The sequence below is a fragment of the Delphinapterus leucas genome, chromosome 12, assembly GCF_059928025.1.
Source record: "Delphinapterus leucas isolate spDelLeu-1000000601 "Yukka" chromosome 12, BTC_Dleu_Yukka2, whole genome shotgun sequence".
NCBI classification, from domain to species: Eukaryota; Metazoa; Chordata; class Mammalia; order Artiodactyla; family Monodontidae; genus Delphinapterus; species Delphinapterus leucas.
In genome coordinates, this window is record NC_143140.1 from 62,548,401 (window position 1) to 62,568,090 (window position 19,690).

The following is a 19,690-nucleotide window of genomic DNA, read 5'->3' on the forward strand; positions in this document are numbered from 1 at the left end:
GAATATATATAACCTTTGTTAATATCTGCCAACTGTACACTATCACCTTGGTTCTTATACCTTAATCCTCACAACAACCCTGTGAGGTAGGCTTTAATTCAGGTTATTACAAAAGAAATAAAAATCAGCATTAGAGCTAAGTGTTTTGATCAAGAACTGACAGTTTACTATGATGATGCCAATGAATTTTAGTTCAAAGATCACACCTGGTTTTCTTTTAAGTTTTACTCTATTTTATTTCTAGTTTTATTTTAAAAATGTCTAATTCATAGTAGCTTCACTACATCTATTTAAGCAGCTTTTAAAAATATGTCTGTGGCATTTTTTTCTAATTATGATTGATAATGCCAGTAACCCTAAGTATTACAATGACAGTATCAAAACCTACTACATAGTCTAGAATATCGAAACGCTACCTATCAACTAGAAAGGCAATCTCATTCTAACATTATAGATAAATGGATGGCTAATGGTAAGCTTATTGATGTTCTCATAATTAAACATTTATTGATTCCTGCATGTTTGATGCTTTGTCTCTCTCTGAACAACCAGCATATATAATGTACACTTCAGGACAGTTAAGCAAATCATTTTGCAACTCCTTGAGTTTGACAGATGTGCAAATGACTTTCATTATCAAAACAGCCAACAGCATAAACTTCTGCAGGTGGATATATGGGTGGGCTATAAAGAGGAAAAGTGCTCCATCATTGTATGAAATGGTACATTTAATTACCTTTGGCTTCATCAAACATGATTTAACAAGGATATTATAATTCATCAAAATAAGCTAGGAGTACTGCTAGTTTGCACCTGCTTATTTTAGCAGATTTTAAGAAACCAAATGTTTATAATATTTAAAATGTTGGCACAATTCCGTTATATTCATTGAGACTCTTACCAAAATTTTTAGTAAAGCTAGCTTAAATTTACCTAGTGAAATCATATTGTGGGATATATGCCCCAAAAGTACTTAATCACCATCCTTAAGTCTCAAAATTTTGTGGATCAAATACTGATCAAGCAAAGACCAAGAAAACTTTGTTGTATCACTCCTTTGGACTGGATGAATACCCTGGAATTTAAGGTAATAAACTGAAAATGATTAGTGAAATAGAGTGGACAATACTCGCCTTCGTCATCCAAAGTAGCATTTCATACCTAAGCATAGGAAGAGCTAAAACTTTGGAGGACAAAAGGAGATATGCGACACTTAGCTGTGTTTTGTGTAGGTTGACAGGTTTTCTTTTTCTTTTTTTGGTCTTGGTTTTACAAAGTCATTTTCCTATTTAAGTCATAATAAACAAACTCAAAATTTCTTTTCTAAAAAGAATTTTTTATTTCTTTGTCACTGCAACATTATGCTTTTAGCAGCCCAAAAGGTGTTCTGAAGTTATAACCCATCCTGGATTCCTGGAAATGTGGAGAGAGATGTTATCACAGTAAGACCTGACCTGATTCACATTCTGTGAAGGTATTTTGAATGTTCTTCTATGAATACATCACTTGGCTCATTTTGTCAAACATAAGTGTTATGTAAAGATAGGTATTAGTGAATTACAAACCCTATCTCTACTTTACCAGATAGTGAGACATCACATTGATAAGGTACAGGTTTGACTTAAGTAAATAAATGATGCTTTAGGCTGCAGACTACGGCTACTTATGGAAAATTGTAAATAAAAATTAAAAGTAGCTGAACATACAGAAATACAATATCCCTTTTTAAAAAGATTAACAAAATAGGTTAATAGGTAAACTTTATAGTTTTAGAGTCCAGGAAAACATATTTTTTGAAATGTCACCAAAATTGCAAACATTCTGTTTTTTGGTTTGGGTTTTATTTATTCATTTTTTTGAAAAGGGATACTGCATCTTTAACACATGTAAAGTCATATATCACCCATTTTCTACTTACAGGTAGTAGGAGTAAGAATAGTAGCTCCTCCTGGCAAGCAAATCACAGACAGTGGAAAAAGAGAAGCAATGGTGAATGAAAAGCGTGACTCTGTCACATTCAATAAAGCAGAAAAATGTGCGTTAAAAAATAAAATAAAATAAAATAAAATTCATGTTTTTTTGGTTTGTATTTCAATTTGCTCATGCATTGGTTAGATATCTTTTGCCATGCAATTAAACAGATACGCAATAGAAAATAAAATATAAAATACATAATTTGGAAAAAATAACATGCTGACTTTTTTATAGCCAAAAAAATTGAAAAATTAAATGGATTGTGTATTTTCAACATGCAGTTAAGCATAATATCATCCATTACCATCTAAATGTCATGACAGATGGAACAGCTGTGTATAGAACTTCTACACTAAATTGACTATTTTTTTTAGATACAAAACATAAAGATCTATTAGGTTAATACAGAATATATGCAGAATGACACCTAAGTTTCTATAAATAAGTCATTATATCTTATTAATACACAGGTACATACATATATTATGTGAATATACATATGCACCATACACTATATACGCACAAAGATATTTCTACAGTAGATGTATGTGACCATGATATCACACACAAACATTTACTGTACTGAAGCATAATTTCAAATTTATGTTTGGAATTATTAATGTATTCATGCTGCGAATTTAAAATAATACATAACCGATGAAAAAATGGCATACATTTGGAAATAATTCAACAGTGATTAAATTAAAATGACATTGCGTTTTGAAAGATGCAATATCCCTTTTCTTAGCCTAAAAACTTACTTTATATATACCCTTAGCTGTAGAATTTTACTAAATTAAATTCCAAACCATTTCTTTACACAACAACCAAAAATACACAGATTTTTTTTTTCAACATGAGAAATATACCTACATATACTATTCCCAGTGAGGGACAAAGTCTTGAGAAACTTAACAATTTCCCACAAAAATAAAGATCCTAAGGGGCTAAAATAATTTGCTTTTCCATTATTTTTATTATAAATTTGTGTATTAGTATATAATGTAGGGAAACTACATTATATACTAAAATTGTTAACTTTGATACTAACCAATACTGTTATGTATCTATGCTTTTGTGTATGTATAATAAACATATTTGTGATTGTCATACACAATATATGTGTGACATACTACATACAACTAAAAGTCATTACAAAGTTTCTTAGGTAAGTAAGGGATTCTTAGTTATATTACACACTAGAAGGTAATATATCTAAACATGTAACTTCATCTATCTATAAAATTGCAACTTCTCTAGTCGTAGAGGTAGTGATGAGGAAGAGAAACAAAAGCCCTAGCATACTTTCTAGTAGAAGACAATCAATTAAAGCATAATTATGAAAACTCAAACATTAAACATTTTAATAGAAAGGCTCATTTATCCAACCATTTAAAATATGAACCAGAAAAAGAATTTGATGCATTAGGCAATTTTAGAGAGCTGTCAGAGCATTTTACCCACACAAAAAGAATCATGCTTAGAGATTGTTTTGGTGTACTTTAGAAAATTTATGTTTCAATTTTTTGGTTATTTTTAAAACAGATGGCCACAGATAAGAAAGGCTACAATAATAAGTGTTTTCAAATAATTAACCAATAAAATCAGTAAGTTTAACCCAATTCTAACTGAGTGAAGACATAACCAGAGGCCATTTTTATGTTTTCATATCCAATCTGAAGTGGCTGAGATAATTTTAACTCTAAAGCAAAGTTTAATTAACTCTCTAAACTGTTTAGTTTAACTCTCCAAATATAAATTTAAGCTAAATAGAAACATAAGATCTGAAAGTTATATTCAAAGATTTTATTGATCTTGATCGGCAAATTTGTGTTAGTAAAATACTTAAATCTTCCTGTCTCAAATATGATGTATTTTCCAACCACAGAGGTAGACAACAGCAAAAAGAGAAAGCACTATTGGGGAAAGCACGTATGTAGCTAATTTAACACAAAACACTACGATGCATACCTAATGTTTCTAATGCAGATGTGTCTTCTCCAACATATATATCTCCAGGGGATAATTGTAAAGAGGCAATACATTAAAATAAACTCTCATGGAATCATTAAACATGTAGTATGAGTCTTATCTATATTATTAATGATTTATTTTGAGTACAAAATAACAATCAAACATTATATGATTTAATATAATGTAAGCAACATCTTTTATTATATTCAATATAATTAATGAATGACAAACACTTCTATACACCAAGGTATTTTAGGACTATACTCTGTAAAGATTTGTTTTTAAATCCTTCCAAATTTTAATATTATTTAAAACATACAATTGGAAAGATTGGAGAGTTGTATTAATTTCTAAAACAATGCCTTACAGATAATGACACTTTATGGAATAGGAAAAAGTTCAAGTTATAAAAACTGTATTCTTTGAAATGTTTTCTGGTAGAAGTATACCTTAATCTCCCAAATAGAATTCAATTTAAATTCCTGTAGGTCTTAATATCTTCATATAATTCCAGAAGATGGCGATATTGGTTGATATAGTATAAAAGACTAATGCTCAATTTAAAAAAATTGACTCTTCATATTAAAGTGCTGAAATATTTAGTCAGTGAATATTAATATACAATTTTGTAAAATAATGCCCATATTCTTCTTATCTTATTTGTAGCCAACATTTAGAAAAACAGAGTAAGAGTACAAAATAATTCATAGACCATAACCCAAATATCATAATAAACTCTTATTTTGCCATTCGCAATACATAATGCTTCAAAACATAAGATACGTTAATAACTCAAGCGTTTGAGGAATTTAAATTCATACATTAATTTCAAGGTTAAATTGACAAAAAGTATATTTTATATCCAAAATTAAACTGCAAATAACCAATAAGAATTTATTTACAAAGCATAAGAAACAGACCCAGATGCTGGCAACATCATTAAAATTCAATTCTTGTTGTGTGTTCTAATTTAAAAGCACTCAGGGAAACAAAAAAGTGCTTCAAAACTAGTGACAGTGACATATGGTAAGTGGGTGGGACAGAACAAAATCAGGTCTTACCTCTTTTTTACAATTAATATGACAACTAGGAGCAGAAGGACGAACACCAAAATCCCAGCACTAATTCCTGCTATTTTCACCACTCTGTCTGTCTGCTTGGCTGGGTCTGGAATCACTTCTGGTTCTTCTGTTGCTGCTGCTAAATGAATCAAAAATATAAGTTACTGAAAGCAGCTAATTATCACAGAAAGGAAAATTATTCCCAGCTAAAGCTTACCACAAAAAGACAACTTATTTTATTTGAATAAAGATAATCTGAAAATATAAATACGGTAGCACGCTAAACTCCAGCATGAGAGACTTATGGTAAAGAGAAACTTTTGAAGAGAGATTTTGTTAACATAAAAAAATAAAAACTTAGAAATAGCTATCAAAGGGAACTGTTTTTCTCCAAGTATCCTTAAAAGTAAGAACACAGGAGTTTTAGCAAATAGTACAGTGGAAAGAGACAGGGTCAAATTTAGAGATTCATTCTTTATCACTTCATTCAATAATCACTTCTCCACTAAAATGCAAGGTGTTGTGCTTGGGCCTTTAAAGCAGTGTCAACGGCATTTGTCTGGGACACAAAGGGTTAGGTTAAATAAATGCCTAGTCTAAGTGCTGGAGGTGTGAGTTTATGATGTGGTAAAAAAGATTTGAAATAAACAGTTTGGAGGAAGACAAGAATAAGCAAAGGAAAACAGATTCATTAAGGAATATTTCACATTCTCTTAACAAATAAAAGCCAGGTAATAAACTTGGGAAACAGAACTCTGAGAAGACGAATTTTTTTTTTTAATTCTTTATAATCGCCTCACTTTCTTTCTTTCTCAAAGCCACCACCATCCTCCACATACATACACAATTAATATTATAAATCCTACTCAATTTACAATCTCCAGTAACCCTTGGAAGACATCTTCCTTTACCTCATTTGCCTTGAAAACTGGCAAGGAAAGCATTATTATCTACATTTTACAGATTAAAAAACCTGAGGCTTAGAGATATAGGACAGATTAGAAATTGCTCAAGAACAGAGACCAAAAAAAAAAAAAAAAAAAAAAGAACAGAGACAAAAATCTAACATATCTTCTATCTTCTAAAGCAGCATTTCTCAGTGTTTCCAGATCCATGGCCCCTCTTGCTAAGAATCTGTGCGACGGAGGACAGGTGATTCTTAGAATTAGGCACATGTGGGAAACTCTTAAAGCAGCCATCAGTGTCAAGAGATGATGGCTGAATGAACAAACAAAAGGATCCCTAAATCCAACCTCAGATCTTCCTAATGGATAATTGGATAATTCCCTTTTAAAATTACCCATTTTTCTACATTCCAATCCTTTCTTCTTTAGCTTCTCTCTCTTGGCTTCTTTATCCCCAAACCTCTGCTTTCACCTCCAGTTCTGAACATTTAAATATCCACTTCAGTTTTCCAACCAGCCACAGTTTCCTCCCAAAGGGGATGGACACAAGGTCGTTAACTTTTAATTTCTCCAAGTAGGAAATTAAAAAGAACTAATATATCTAATATCGGTGTCATTTCATAAAATGGTGCTTTAAAGGTAAACCAGTAGGAAACATAGTTTGAAGAAAAGTGTTAGAGAGAACACAGTTAACTTTGGAAAATAATTCTCTATAACTGTCTTAATGTATCTATTTCAATTGGATAGGATAAAATCCCCATGGACCAGTATTTGGTACCCATTATTCTCAAGAAAGAAAAACAAGCCTTCAGTTTGTTTCTTCTGGTAAGCAAGGGAGTTTTCCTTTCTGACTTGACACTTTCCATTATATCCAGGCTTCAGGGAATTTCCAATCTCAAATAGAGGTAGTTCAATGCTTACCACATTTCAAACTACATATTATGTTTCAATTCATCAAAACATGCATTAAATATAATGGAGATCTCTTCTTTCCCAAGAGCAACTTTAGAAATACATACGTATATCAGTGTGTGTGTATGTATAAATGTATGTGTGTATTTATGTATGTATACATATATATTCAATAAAAACAGGGGGAGTATATTTCCAAGTTGGATAAAAAGCTAAAAAGAATATATTTATTGTTTGTAATTCTCAAATTGGATTGGTTTGACACAGTTACTGCTTGAAATAGGGAGACAATGTTTGCTGTAGAAATCTCCTGAAAAAACTTCAGGGCATGCAACGAATCATTATTCACTATTTAAAGCTTATGCTCATAAGTTTCTGTGCTACATGTGGCTTTCAAAGGGTAATGATAATGATCCCTTTGTGATTTTCTGACTTAACTCACAGAATTAAACTTTCTGAAAGTCTTTGTAAGATTATTTCTTGTTCAGTGAGGTAAAAAAAAATATATATATATATATATATGTATATATTTTTTTGCAGTACGTGGGCCTCTCACTGTTGTGGCCTCTCCTGTTGCGCAGGCTCAGCGGCCATGGCTCACGGGCCCCGCCGCTCCGCGGCATGTGGGATCTTCCTGGACCGGGGCACGAACCCGTGTCCCCTGCATCGGCAGGCGGACTCTCAACCACTGTGCCACCAGGGAAGCCCGGGAAATATATTTTTAATATAACATTTTAATTCAATTAAACACATGCTATTATGGAATAACTTTACAAAGATATTATGCTGTAAGTAGCGTATGTTATATTTCATAAGAATCTTCAGAACTGCTAAGCTCCACCAGAAGCAGACAACCCTCACAATATACACAGGCGCAAAATGGACTATCATCACGAAGTACGAACATCCAGCCTTAATACTAACTGTGATTAATTATTATATAACAAAAGTGACATGTAGGTGATGGCTAAACAATTTCAAATACAGAAGATGAAGAGTTTTTTTAAAGTCTCACTAAATAATATAGATTTGCTAATAAATTAATCTAAACATATTTCCAGAAAAGAAAAGCCAAATCTAAAAGTAAATTTCTGACCAAGGATACTGATAACCTTGCAGGTGTATTCAAGGTGCAAAGTAGTGAAACATTTATAATCTATTATGTAAAACAGTGTTACTACTTTAAAGTCATAGAATATATGTACTTGTAAAACAATGGACTTCAATTAATATTTACCAAGTGGTTAAGAAAGAAAAAAACACCAAGTTCATTCATTTGAGTTGGGTAAGATTGCTTGTTTGTCATGATTACAACTCTGGTGCAAAAGAGTTGTTCGTCAATGCTTCAAATCATTATAAATCTTGAGCATTGAAGGCTAATCAAATTCTCCAGGAACATATGATTTGGTGGTTGTTTTCCCCTGATTGTGACTCCTCCTCAAAGTCTTTAGCTATGACTTATTATTACTATTACTAACAGCATTTTTATTAAATGTCTGTATAAATTTATTACATTAGATACCTTAATCACATGTATTTCTCCCACTTCTTGCCCTGCTAAACCAAGGAACATAAATATCCTATTTAAAATCATTCAACCTTAGAAGATTCATTAATGGAAACACAAGCAGTAGCCCCTAAGTGAGCATTTTCTATTTTCTTCAAAGAGAGCAAAAAGCTATTATAGTGACTGCACCCCTGAGCCCCGTTTATAATTTATGCACGTACACAAAGGCAATGTGGAGCACCTTTTTCAGAAATGCTTTCCTTTGCCATAAATCTTTACATTTTTTATCTGCCAAAGAATATTCAAAGAGTTCCCAGTGTTCTGAAGCCTAGAGCAGCATAATTTTTTGGACAGTGGGAAAAAAACTAAGGCAGTATTTTACTTTTATGGAGCAAATTTATGAGATGCATTTTTTTGGCAAAAATAGTTAAAGCAACTTTATAAATTGTGTCCTTGCTCCCACTACTTAAAAAGAATTTACCGAAAACATTTAGGTAAAAGGTTTAGGTAAAAAATATACAAATATTTTTTGTATATACATAAATTTAATTAAAAATTAAAATTACACAATAGCTGCAATGATACAAATGCAATCCATCTTCATGATGGATATGAGAGATAGAAGCCTCTAAGTACAATATATTAGGTGATCTCACAGCGGCTTTAGAGACACCATCGTCCTGCAAATTCTGCATATTCCCCAGGTATTTCACTAATGCTTTCTTTCCTCTTCAGTTATAATTCTGAAAAATTGTTCACACTCACTTTCCAATCATTACTTAAAATCCTAAAATCAGGCTTATGTCTCCCAATGCCACCAACCCACCATCACCACCATCTCTAATGACTTACTGGTTACTGAGTTCAATGTACAACTTTTCTTATTTCATGCAACCTCTTGATAGCATCTGACATTGCTATCCACTCTCTCTTTGAAACACTCCTTTCCTAGGGCTTCCATTACTTGGCCATCTCCCAGTTTTCCTATGACTCTAGCTTTTCCTTTCCAGATCTCCTTTGTGAGTCCCTCCCTTGTTTCCCTTAAAACTGGGTGCTGCTTTGAGTTCCTCAGCAACAACTTGAACCTCTTGACACAGTTTTCCATACTTTCTGGCTTGATAATTTCATCCGCTTCTGTCAGTTCAGTTGCCACCCATGCTGGTCACTCTCAAATCAATACACAGTAGTCCCCCCTTAACCAGTTTCACCTTCCATAGTTCCAGTTGCCTGTGGTAAACTGTGGTCCAAAAATATTAAATGGAAAATTCCAGAAATAAACACTTCATAAGTTTTAACTTGCATACTGTTCTGAGTAGCATGATGAAATCTTGCACCATCCCAATCCTTCCCACCCAGGATCCCCAACCATCACGTCATCTGCTCCTGACATCCAACCATCAACTTCGTCATGGCTCCGTGATTCAGGATCACCTGAAGCAGATGATCCTACTTCTGATACATCGTTAGAAGGTCAATAGTAGTAGCCTAACACTAGGACACAACGCTTATGTCATTTACCTCACTTCATCTCATCAGGTGGGCATTTTATCATCTCACATCACTGCAAGAAGAAGGGTACATACAATAAGATATTTTGAGAGAGAGAGATGCCGTATTCACATATTTCTAACTAAGGCCTCCAACCTGAACTGTTGACCCATATAGTCATCTGATTCTTGTTATATGTCTGCACCTCAGTGTAGGAAAGTCACCTTCAACACACTATATCCAAATCTGAACTCATAATCTTACCCTCAAACCAGTTCTTCCCCTAGTGTGTCACCTTTCAGAAAATGACACAACTTTCTACATAGTGTTCAAAGCCAGAAACCTGAGCATCATTCTTGAATCCTCCTCTCCTTATCTCTAGGATTAACATATAATTTATCATCCAAACTGGAATGCTTTTGAAAGTAAAGGGGGATACTCTTAATAATTATGACAGGACAAAAGGCAAAAACTAGAATTGTCCTGGGCAAACTGGCATGTATAATCACTTGACTTTTTTTTCCTCATACAATTAGTTGCAAAGTACTACTACTTCCTAAATATCTCCTGTCTCTACTTTTTCCATCCCCACGGCTACTGCCTTAACTCCGGTCAACATCATCCTTCACCCAAATTGCAGCTGCCACCGGTCTTATCTCCCTGACTGCATTCTCTAAGCCTAATCCACATCAAAACCAACATTGCAGCACATAGTCTTTCTAAGACTGTACCATGTCACTCCACTAATTAGAACCCTCCAACGGCTTCCCACAGCTGTTAAAATAAAGTTCATTAAAGCAGGGGCCATGCTTATTTTGCTTACCATTGTATTTCCAGTAGGACCTGGAAAGGAGCAACTACAAAGTATTGGTTGCATAAATGAAAGAATAAAACTAAACCTGCCTATGGTTGATTGTAATGGCATAAAGAAAATCAGTTGTCTTTTAAAAAAAACACAAGGATATATTTGACCAGACATGTATCTTGTTTTTCTGGGTGTTGGCATAAGACGAACTTGGTACATACATTTCTAAATTGCCTCTAGAAGTTTCGACCCCTTCTGCTAGCCATTCCTTCACAAGGCTAACCTTCTACCGTCTGCCACATCTACCACCAAACCCAAGTGCAGGGAAATTCCAGCATCATGCGAAGTACAGGAGATTTGATATCAGCAAGACTCTATTTTAATTCTTAGTTCCTTCTCTTATTTGCTGTGTGGCAATAATAAGTTAGCATCTCTTAGAGTTAAGGTCTCATCAAAAAGTAAAAATAATAACAGTGCCTATGTTATATAGCTTTTAGAAATAGCCCGTGACATAATGACGGGAAATATTTTTTATAAACTGAAACACTCGTAGTGGAAAGCAGAAGTAGATGCTGCTGCCCTGGGTAGAGATGGCCTAGATGTTAGCCCTTTGTGCCTATCATATAAAAATTAAAAATTATGAATAGGGGAACTGACATTACTGAAAAAGTTTTAAAAAAATCTTAGCAGTCTATTGTATAAATATATAATGATGAGTTTTGTAAAGTGCATGTTATTAATTAAATAGTCTGCCACAGTGGATGTCTAAGCCTTAAGGGCATCTTGAAACATGCATTATTTAACTCAGTGATTCTTTGAAGTCACTTGCTTCATCATGTCATATGATCTTATGAAACTTGTCTTAGATTATTGAATAAAACACAGGGTCTGTCATAGTTTTATATTGGTGAAAAGGGAAAACAGCTATATGTCACACATTTTCTTTAAATAATTAACTAGAATATAATTTTTGTTCTTGTTTAATAAAGATATGGGTATTATCTGAAAATTTCTGATGTGGAAAATAACAGTGCAGAAGTCTATGGAGGCTTTAAACAACTATGAAATTAAAGTATAGATTAATATTACAAATATTTAAACTTAATTTCACACTGCTTAAGGCAACTTTTTGTAGTCTTAGATTCTCTGAATTTGTTTTTAAAACCATAGTTCAAAATGATATATAAAATCCTGAAGAAATAATAGAAATACTTTTTGAAAAAGCAAAAGAAATAGGTATCACATTTCAGGAATGTACTTAAAAGTCAAAAACCATGTAAAATATTATTTTTTATTTCACAGTAATTTAATGAAGGGCAAATATTTAATTTTACATATGGATTCTCCATTAAGCTTCCCATTTCAATTTATTTAATTGGTAAAGTAGAGACTTACTGTGTTCTCTAACTTCTTAAACACAGTGGAGTCTGTCTACCAAGTTACCTCTGAAATCTGTCCTTAATTCTCCATTCCATCTTCTCACTGCCTCAGATCAAGACCCAGTCATCCTGCTTTTTCACTAAGCCTTTCTGCTTCCCATGTAGGCCTCCTCAGATTTATCCTCTAAGTTTTTATCCTCTGAGTTTTCTAAGATGCAAATGTGATTAAATGACTCCTTTAACTGCTTTCCATTCAAGAGGAATGGCAAATGTTCTTGGTATGGCATATAAGGCCTTTCAATATGAGGCTCTAATCAACCTTTTCAATCTCATCTACTGACAATTACTTTAGGGCAGGGGCCCCCAACCCACCCGGGCCGCCCAGCAGGAGGTGATCTGCGGGCGAGGGAGTGAAGCTTCAACTGCTGTTCCCCATTGCTTGCATTACCTCTTAAACCAACCCCTCACCCCACCCCGTCCGTGGAAAAATTGTATTCCACGAAACCAGTCCCTGGTGCCACAAAGGTTGGGGACCACTGCTTTAGGGTATCTTACAACCCGAATCAGTTAAAAGCATCAGCCACTCCCCAAATACTGAAATACTCCTCGATCTATTCCAGGGTTTGGCAAACTGTGCTCCCTTGGATTGCATCCAGCAGATTTTGACTGCAACTATTATTATGATTGCAAATATTCCAACTTACAAGATAATGCCAAATGGTTACTGATTTAACATACCCACAGCAGTGTATGTAAACTCTGTTTAAATTACATCTTAAAACTTTGTATTATCAGACTTTTGTAATTTTTGCCAATTTAGTGCTAGAAAATGATATTTAATATGCATTTGATTATTAAAATCATCTTTGAGATACTTGTTTGAAATATTTATGCTTACTTCTTTTCTGAAATGCTTGGTGTACAACTTTAACCCATTTTTTCCATTTGGGTTTCGTCTTTTTCTTATCTGTTTATAGTAATACTTTATGTGTGAACACTAATCCTTTGTCAGTTATAAGTGTTGCAAATACCTTCTAGTGGGTGACATTTCTTTCACTATCTTGATGAATAGCAGTCCTTAATTTTAGTGAAGTCAAATATATTAATCATTTATTTGAATTCGTAAAAACAATCTCTTCTTTTTTTCTCTAAAAGTTTTAAAACTGTATATTTCATATTTAACCCTGGCTTTATCTGGAATTGCTCTCTGAGTATAATATACAGTAGGAAGGTATTTCAGGTCCCTCCACCTGACATAAATATCCAGTTATCTGTGGACAAGTTTTCAATTGATCCAATGATCTACAAAACCACTTTTGTCCTATATCCAAATTATATAAACGGAGAAATTCAGTTTCCAGATTTTCCATTATTTCCCAAGAGGCAATATTCTGTACTGACATAACACTGTTTTAAGTACTATAGCTCCATAGTATGTTATAATATATGATGGGCATGTTTCCATGCCTAGTCCTTTTCCTCTGAAGTATCTTGACTGGTCTTTATGTTTTGCTACGGGTAACTTTTTCAGATTAAGGTCCAGCTGATAAATGATCCCTTCACTTCTGTTAAAGCTGCTGTCAAAGTAGTCCAGCCACAGCAAAAGGCTTATTTTTCAATTCGAACAATTGTGCTTCTCTTCCTAAAAGTTCCATTTGGTTCTTTGCAAATGGTTCTTTGTTTAGTAACTCTTGAGAGTATCTTGCTAATCTTTATGATTTGCACTTTTGTTTCTTTATATATTTTGTACACAGCCTTTAGCTCTTTTGTATTCTGTACTTGACAATCCTAATCCCTGCAGTCCTCTGGGAATTAAGATCTGTTTTTTCTGCTATATCCCTCACAGTGAATTACTTTCATGAATGCTTGGGGACCTTTGATTGTGAATTAATTGCTTCATGTTAGTCTGTGAGAATCCTGCAGAACTAAATTGATCATGCTTTCATCTAAAAAAGAGAACTTGCATCAGCTTCTGCCAGTAACCATGAGGTGACATAGGGCTCGGACCATCTCTGCACCCCTCAAAAGTACCAGCTCTATATTTTTGTTATAACAAAACAATTGATCTGGGTTTCAGTCCCCGCTCTGCCACTCACTAGCTGGGTAATCTTGAGTAAGTTATTTAACCACGGCATTCCTAAGTTTTCTTATCAGTAAAATAGAAATGATAAAAATACCTAGGTTCTAGGTCGATGGAAAGATGACATGTGCTAAAATACATAAAGTCCTTAGGACAATACTTGGTACATAAGGTCTCAGTAAGTGTAATAATTAAATAAAACATAATTAAATTCAGATGAAACTCTTTTACCAAATCTAGATTTTTGAACCATAGCTAATACGTGTTCAAATAAATAGCATCAAATGGAGAGAAGTCTAATTTCTAAAAGTACAGAGTTATTAACATTACTCTTTATCACATCCCATATTTGTCGAATACCTCAGGGGTACAAAAGACTGTATTAGGCTAAAAACCAGAAAGATGAACAAATGCTCTTCCTTTAGAGAGTATATAATCTAGAAGCAAAATGATAAGTACTTAAATAATTGTACTTATTAGCAGAATATGCCAAGTACTAAAAAGAGGAACAACCAGGGGTCCTGAATAGGGGCATAGAACTGTATCTGGTTTGCTGACATCCTAAAACATTTCTTAGAATTATTCAACATCAAAGTCCAACTCTGATTTTTAGATAAGGAAAAACCTCAGAAGAGGTGAATGGCTTTTTCGTGGTCACAGTATTAGTTATTGACACAATTAAAAATATAGTTCATGCTTCCTGACTCCTATTTAGCACTTTCACTTGGGAGAAATGTGATTAGCCACCTATTTTAGGAATATTTTTTGCCAGTACAAACTCAAAGAGAGAGCGAGAGAGTGAGAGAAAGAGATCAGAGAGGTATCAACTTCAATCACTACCTAAACATAAGAAAGGAGTAAAGTTGGAGAGATAAAAGTACAAATAAGGGGGCTTCCTTGGTGGCGCAGTGGTTGAGAGTCCGCCTGCCGATGCAGGGGACACGGGTTCGTGCCCCGGTCTGGGAGGATCCCACATGCCGCGGAGCGGCTGGGCCCGTGAGCCATGGCCGCTGAGCCTGCGCGTCCGGAGCCTGTGCTTCACAACGGGAGAGGCCACAACAGTGAGAGTCCCGCGTAGCGCAAAAAAAAAAAAAAAAAAAAAAAACTTAAAAAAAAAAAAGTACAAATAAATTGGCAGTCAAACCAAATCCTTTCTAGAAAAAATCAGTCATGAGTAGATAGATGGATGAATGGAATCTTAAATCCATGAAGAAGGCATGGTTTTCCTTCCTTTCATTAATAAATGAATTAACTGTTGTCCCTGGCATGTACCTGGCACAGTTCTAAGCTCTGAAGATTCACCACTGAACAAGACAGAGAATATCTCTGCTCTCATGCAATTTACATCCCTGTGTTGTGAAGCAGATGAGACGCAAGTAAATAAGCATCATCTGATAGTGAGAAGTTCTACGCTGAGAATTAAAATAGGGGATGAGGCAGAAGACCATGGTGACCTCTTTAGATTCAAAGGTGAGGGACGATCTCTCTGAACAAAACCTGGAGGTAGATAGTGTGGCTTTTTACTGACAAAAGGAAGAGTGTACCATATCAGTAGCAAAATGTTTTGAATACCTTTTCTCTGTACTAGGTATTAAAGGGGGTTCAGAGATTACAGAGCTGTCTACCTGATTTTAAAAAAATGTTATTTTTTTAAACCTCAAGTAATACAGGTGATCAACGAATAACAGTAGAGTGAATTAAAATTAACTTGGGGAAGTAAAAAAATAAGAAGACCAATAATATAATGCTATGACCCTGGGGAATAATGAGCTGGCCAACATTTATGCCAAAGGTACAGGAAGTGGAAAGGAAAGTGTAAATGATAAGGAACTACACTTTCCACATACTAATTATTATGTGTAGGACATCCAAGTAGTAGTGGCCTATTAAGAATAAAGTAGATTGAGCTGAAGATTACTGAGAAATAAGTCAAAACAAACAACGCTGGATCATATACACACACACAGTGTTTATAAAAGTAGGCTACAGAACAACTAAACCTGAACCTTAAAGTGAAATGTTTATAAAGTGATAATGTAGATATCTGGTGTTGTTGGGGGAAGAAAGCTTCATGATAATGTCAGTGATATTTTTTTCTCCTATAAACTACAAGATCAGGAAAGTCTCTTCTTCAGGGAAAAATCTGGAATATTAAAATCCAGGCACTGCATTTAATTAAAAGGCAAATGCACTTGACATTTTTGTTGGCACAGAACTCAGAATGCCAGATCTGGGCCAGTCATCCCAATATGTCATTTAGAGCACAAACAGGAAACACACACATACACGTGCACGTGCGTGCACACACACACACACACACACACACACACACTTGAATGTAATATAATTTGAAATAATAGAGAAACAGAAACCAAAGGAAACCTTTATTAGTGCTCAAATGTGGATGTGATAAGGATGTGATGTAATCTAAAATAAATATGATCTACCTTTAACCTATTTCCATTTTCGTTATTTGTAAAATGGGGTTAAGATTAGCTGCTTTGGGGCTGCTTTTAGTTATGAATCCCACTTTCATTTTCAGCAGGTCATTTTCCACCAAGCCTTGGAAAATTCAATAATCTGGCATATCTCAGGAGAGCATGCAACATGGTTTAAATCATATTAATAGAGGTTGCAGTGCAATTTTCACAGGTGTTTATTTCCTAAATTATAGCCTGCCTTAATATTGTACAGAGGAGCCAGATTAAAAAGTGATTTTATTTGAGTTCCAGCTTTTCTAAGATAATTTAGTATAAAGTCTAAATGATTAATAAATGTTTTAGAACTTGAGATTGGTTTTAATCCTAAAATATCTTTTGGCTGTGAGTGAACAGTTAGGAGCCACATTTTTAAATGGTTCTTGATGGTCTAAAGTTATCTAAGCCCTGGCTATATTTCACAGTTTCTACTTCTCAAAATATCTAGCAAACACTTAAATCCAAGATACTTTAATCAATTACATCTTGTACACTTCTAGATAATAAGCCTTATTTTTACACTCAAAGCCCTCCCCTTGTCTAAACAGGACCCCTTCAATAGAAAATTTCTATCTCCTCAATGAAGGCTTCCTCTGTTCTTCAATCTCACCTCTTCTGAATTCCTATGCCCTTATAGATTCTGTTTCTTACCTGTACTGTAAATCGCAGCCTAATAGAGGTAGGGTGGAGTTTTGGGAGGAGCAAGGTTAACATTCACTGATTATATGAACTCGGAGGAAATTAGACATCTTCTCTGAATACCAGTTTCTTTTATGAAATGGGGCAATAATACTCTTTCATACATATTCTAAGCAGTAAATGAGATAATCTTAAAGAAAGTTCATCAAGGTTTGTTTCCTGTGTGTGTTTTCCATAACTTTTCTTCTTTGAGGGCATACACCAGCATCTCTCTCTCTCTCTAGCAAATAGTAGGGATTCAGGAAATACTTGATCTCCAAATCCCTCACGTGAGTTAGAGATTTAACCACCAATAATCTGCACGACACTGTTTGGGAGACAGAGTTTTATAGTGTAAATGCAAATAGGCTACCTAAGCTTTTTGCCTATTATTTTAAAAGGTATGTATTTGGTATAAATTCATTCTCAGAAGAAGAATGCCCATCAGTGGTGGCTTCAGCTCTTCCATACCCTGAGAAATACCCTCTTCTCTTTTATCCTTGCTTTATATTCCACTGTGACTAATTTTTAAACCACGGTGGGTTTTTTGTTTTGTTTGTTTTGTCTTTTTGCCTGTTGGCCATCCCAACTGTTGGTCCCTTACTTTTCTTCCCTTAAGAGCTAATTCTCAGAGCCCTCAAACAAGTGGCCTCATTTTTCTTTGACCTTTAGTATATTTGCTTTTTCAATTACCTCCAAGCTCACTGAATCCACTGCTCACATACATCTTCCACTTTCTGTATTGAATTCCTTAAAGCTGGTTTCTAAGCACCTCACTCCAAATGAGTCCTGCTACTGTCAAGGACTCCTAGCTTATGGGGAAAAAGAAAAATGTCGTTTATTCTGAAGAGATCTCTGAGGCACTGTCCCCCAGTATGACCAGATCCCACAGCTGGGTTCCCGGTCCTCAGTACTCGCTGGCAGATCTGCTCTTCTTGGACAATGCTGAACCACAATTCTTCCATTAACCTCAATGTGAACTTGCTCTTTTTCATGGGCTTCTCTGAGCCTTAGATTTTATAAGCATATTTCTTTTCCAGTCCCCCCAACCTAATACGTTTTTATATTTTGGGGATATAGAAAGCCAAACGTTTCAAAGGAAAATTGTGCTCTTCTACAAAGTTTATACACACTTGGTAGATGATGTGCTAGATCCTGTCTAACCTTAAGTACTGGAGATCACTACGTAAACCAACATGCTCTGACACAGAGATAAGACACTTACTTCATAAAATCCCATCCTCAATACACTGTTCTTCTTTAAGAATACTGAACTTCTCTTACCTGTAGTGAACTCAATAGTGGGATCAGCAGAAGCCAGGAAAAGGGCAACAGAGGTAAAGCAAAGATTAAAATCTGAACAACGAAGTATAACTTGAGGAACTGTGATCATTAAAGATAGTCAATAAATTATTAATAATAACATCATGTGCATACTAACAATTATTCCAAGATTCTTAACTGAAGATTGATTTCTAATTGCCTTGACAAAGAACAAGGTGAAATTACAAGCAAAAAATCAGGTAAAATCACAGGCTCTACTCTGTTTTTCTTATTGGTTTTTGCAGCATAATAATTCCTTCAATTTTGCAAGAATAAAGATTAGTGTCTGTTTTAACTCTTTCATTTCCTTCTTTCAACTTCTTTTCCTTTCATTTCCTCTAGATAAGGTTCACTCGGTTTGCTCCACATCTCTTTTCCATATCATATTAGATCTGTGAGATTTCTCCAAAAGCTTAGTCTTGAGTCTGCAGAAAACAAGAGCAGTAGTGTGTGTGCATGTGTGCGTGTGTGTGTGCCTCACACAAGCTCTCCACTCTCACCTGCACAGCCATGTTGCACCTGTGATTTCCAACCTGCATTTATAAGGGGTGAACTGGCAAAATTCCACCCACTACTCTTTCATTAGAAGTGGACACAGAATCAAAAGGAATTGAATCCAAATCAACACAAGACAGCTGGCCCCATCCCTCTCTGGTAGCAAAATGAATGAGCCTTGACAAGGAGTGTGAATTCGCTTGTGAACAGGCAGTTCCCAGGTAGCGCAAACTTTTTGCTCAGTCATGGACATGTTACCTGCTACCAGTGGATAGTGGGAATGAGTAGGTCTGATTATTCTAAATGATGAGCCCCAAAACATGCTGATAGGAGACAAATTCAATCCTGGGTTTCAACTGTGCTGTGTTCAAAGAAAAAAATATTCTTCTCTTTGCAAGGTATCATTATATCACAGGGGATTTCATAAAAGGAACCAACCATGACACAACTCTCGCTGGAAAGGAAACTGCACTGGAATTTGGTTCCTGCAGTCATGTCATAATCCACCTGAATTTACCTTCTCAACATCCTCTAACCTGCCTCATAGGCCTGAAGAAATAGAACATCTGGCTAATGACTGAGGGCTTCATTTTGTAGCAGGAAAGAAGGATGCCAAGTGTGACACATTCTTC

At 34.8% G+C, this 19,690-nt stretch overlaps 1 protein-coding gene across 3 annotated transcripts in view; it reads right to left on the bottom strand.

Moving 5' to 3' along the window:
- PTPRK (protein tyrosine phosphatase receptor type K) overlaps window positions 1–19,690 on the bottom strand; it is a 578,185-nt gene that overhangs the window by 43,103 nt on the left and 515,392 nt on the right. For 2 of the 3 annotated variants that reach the window (XM_022556371.3, XM_089921990.1), the window contains exon 14: window positions 5,010–5,148. In XM_022556371.3, coding sequence (XP_022412079.2) covers window positions 5,010–5,148 — 139 coding nt within the window. The remainder of the gene's footprint in view (window positions 1–5,009; window positions 5,149–19,690) is intronic. The other variant, XM_022556378.3, reaches the window with a different exon arrangement.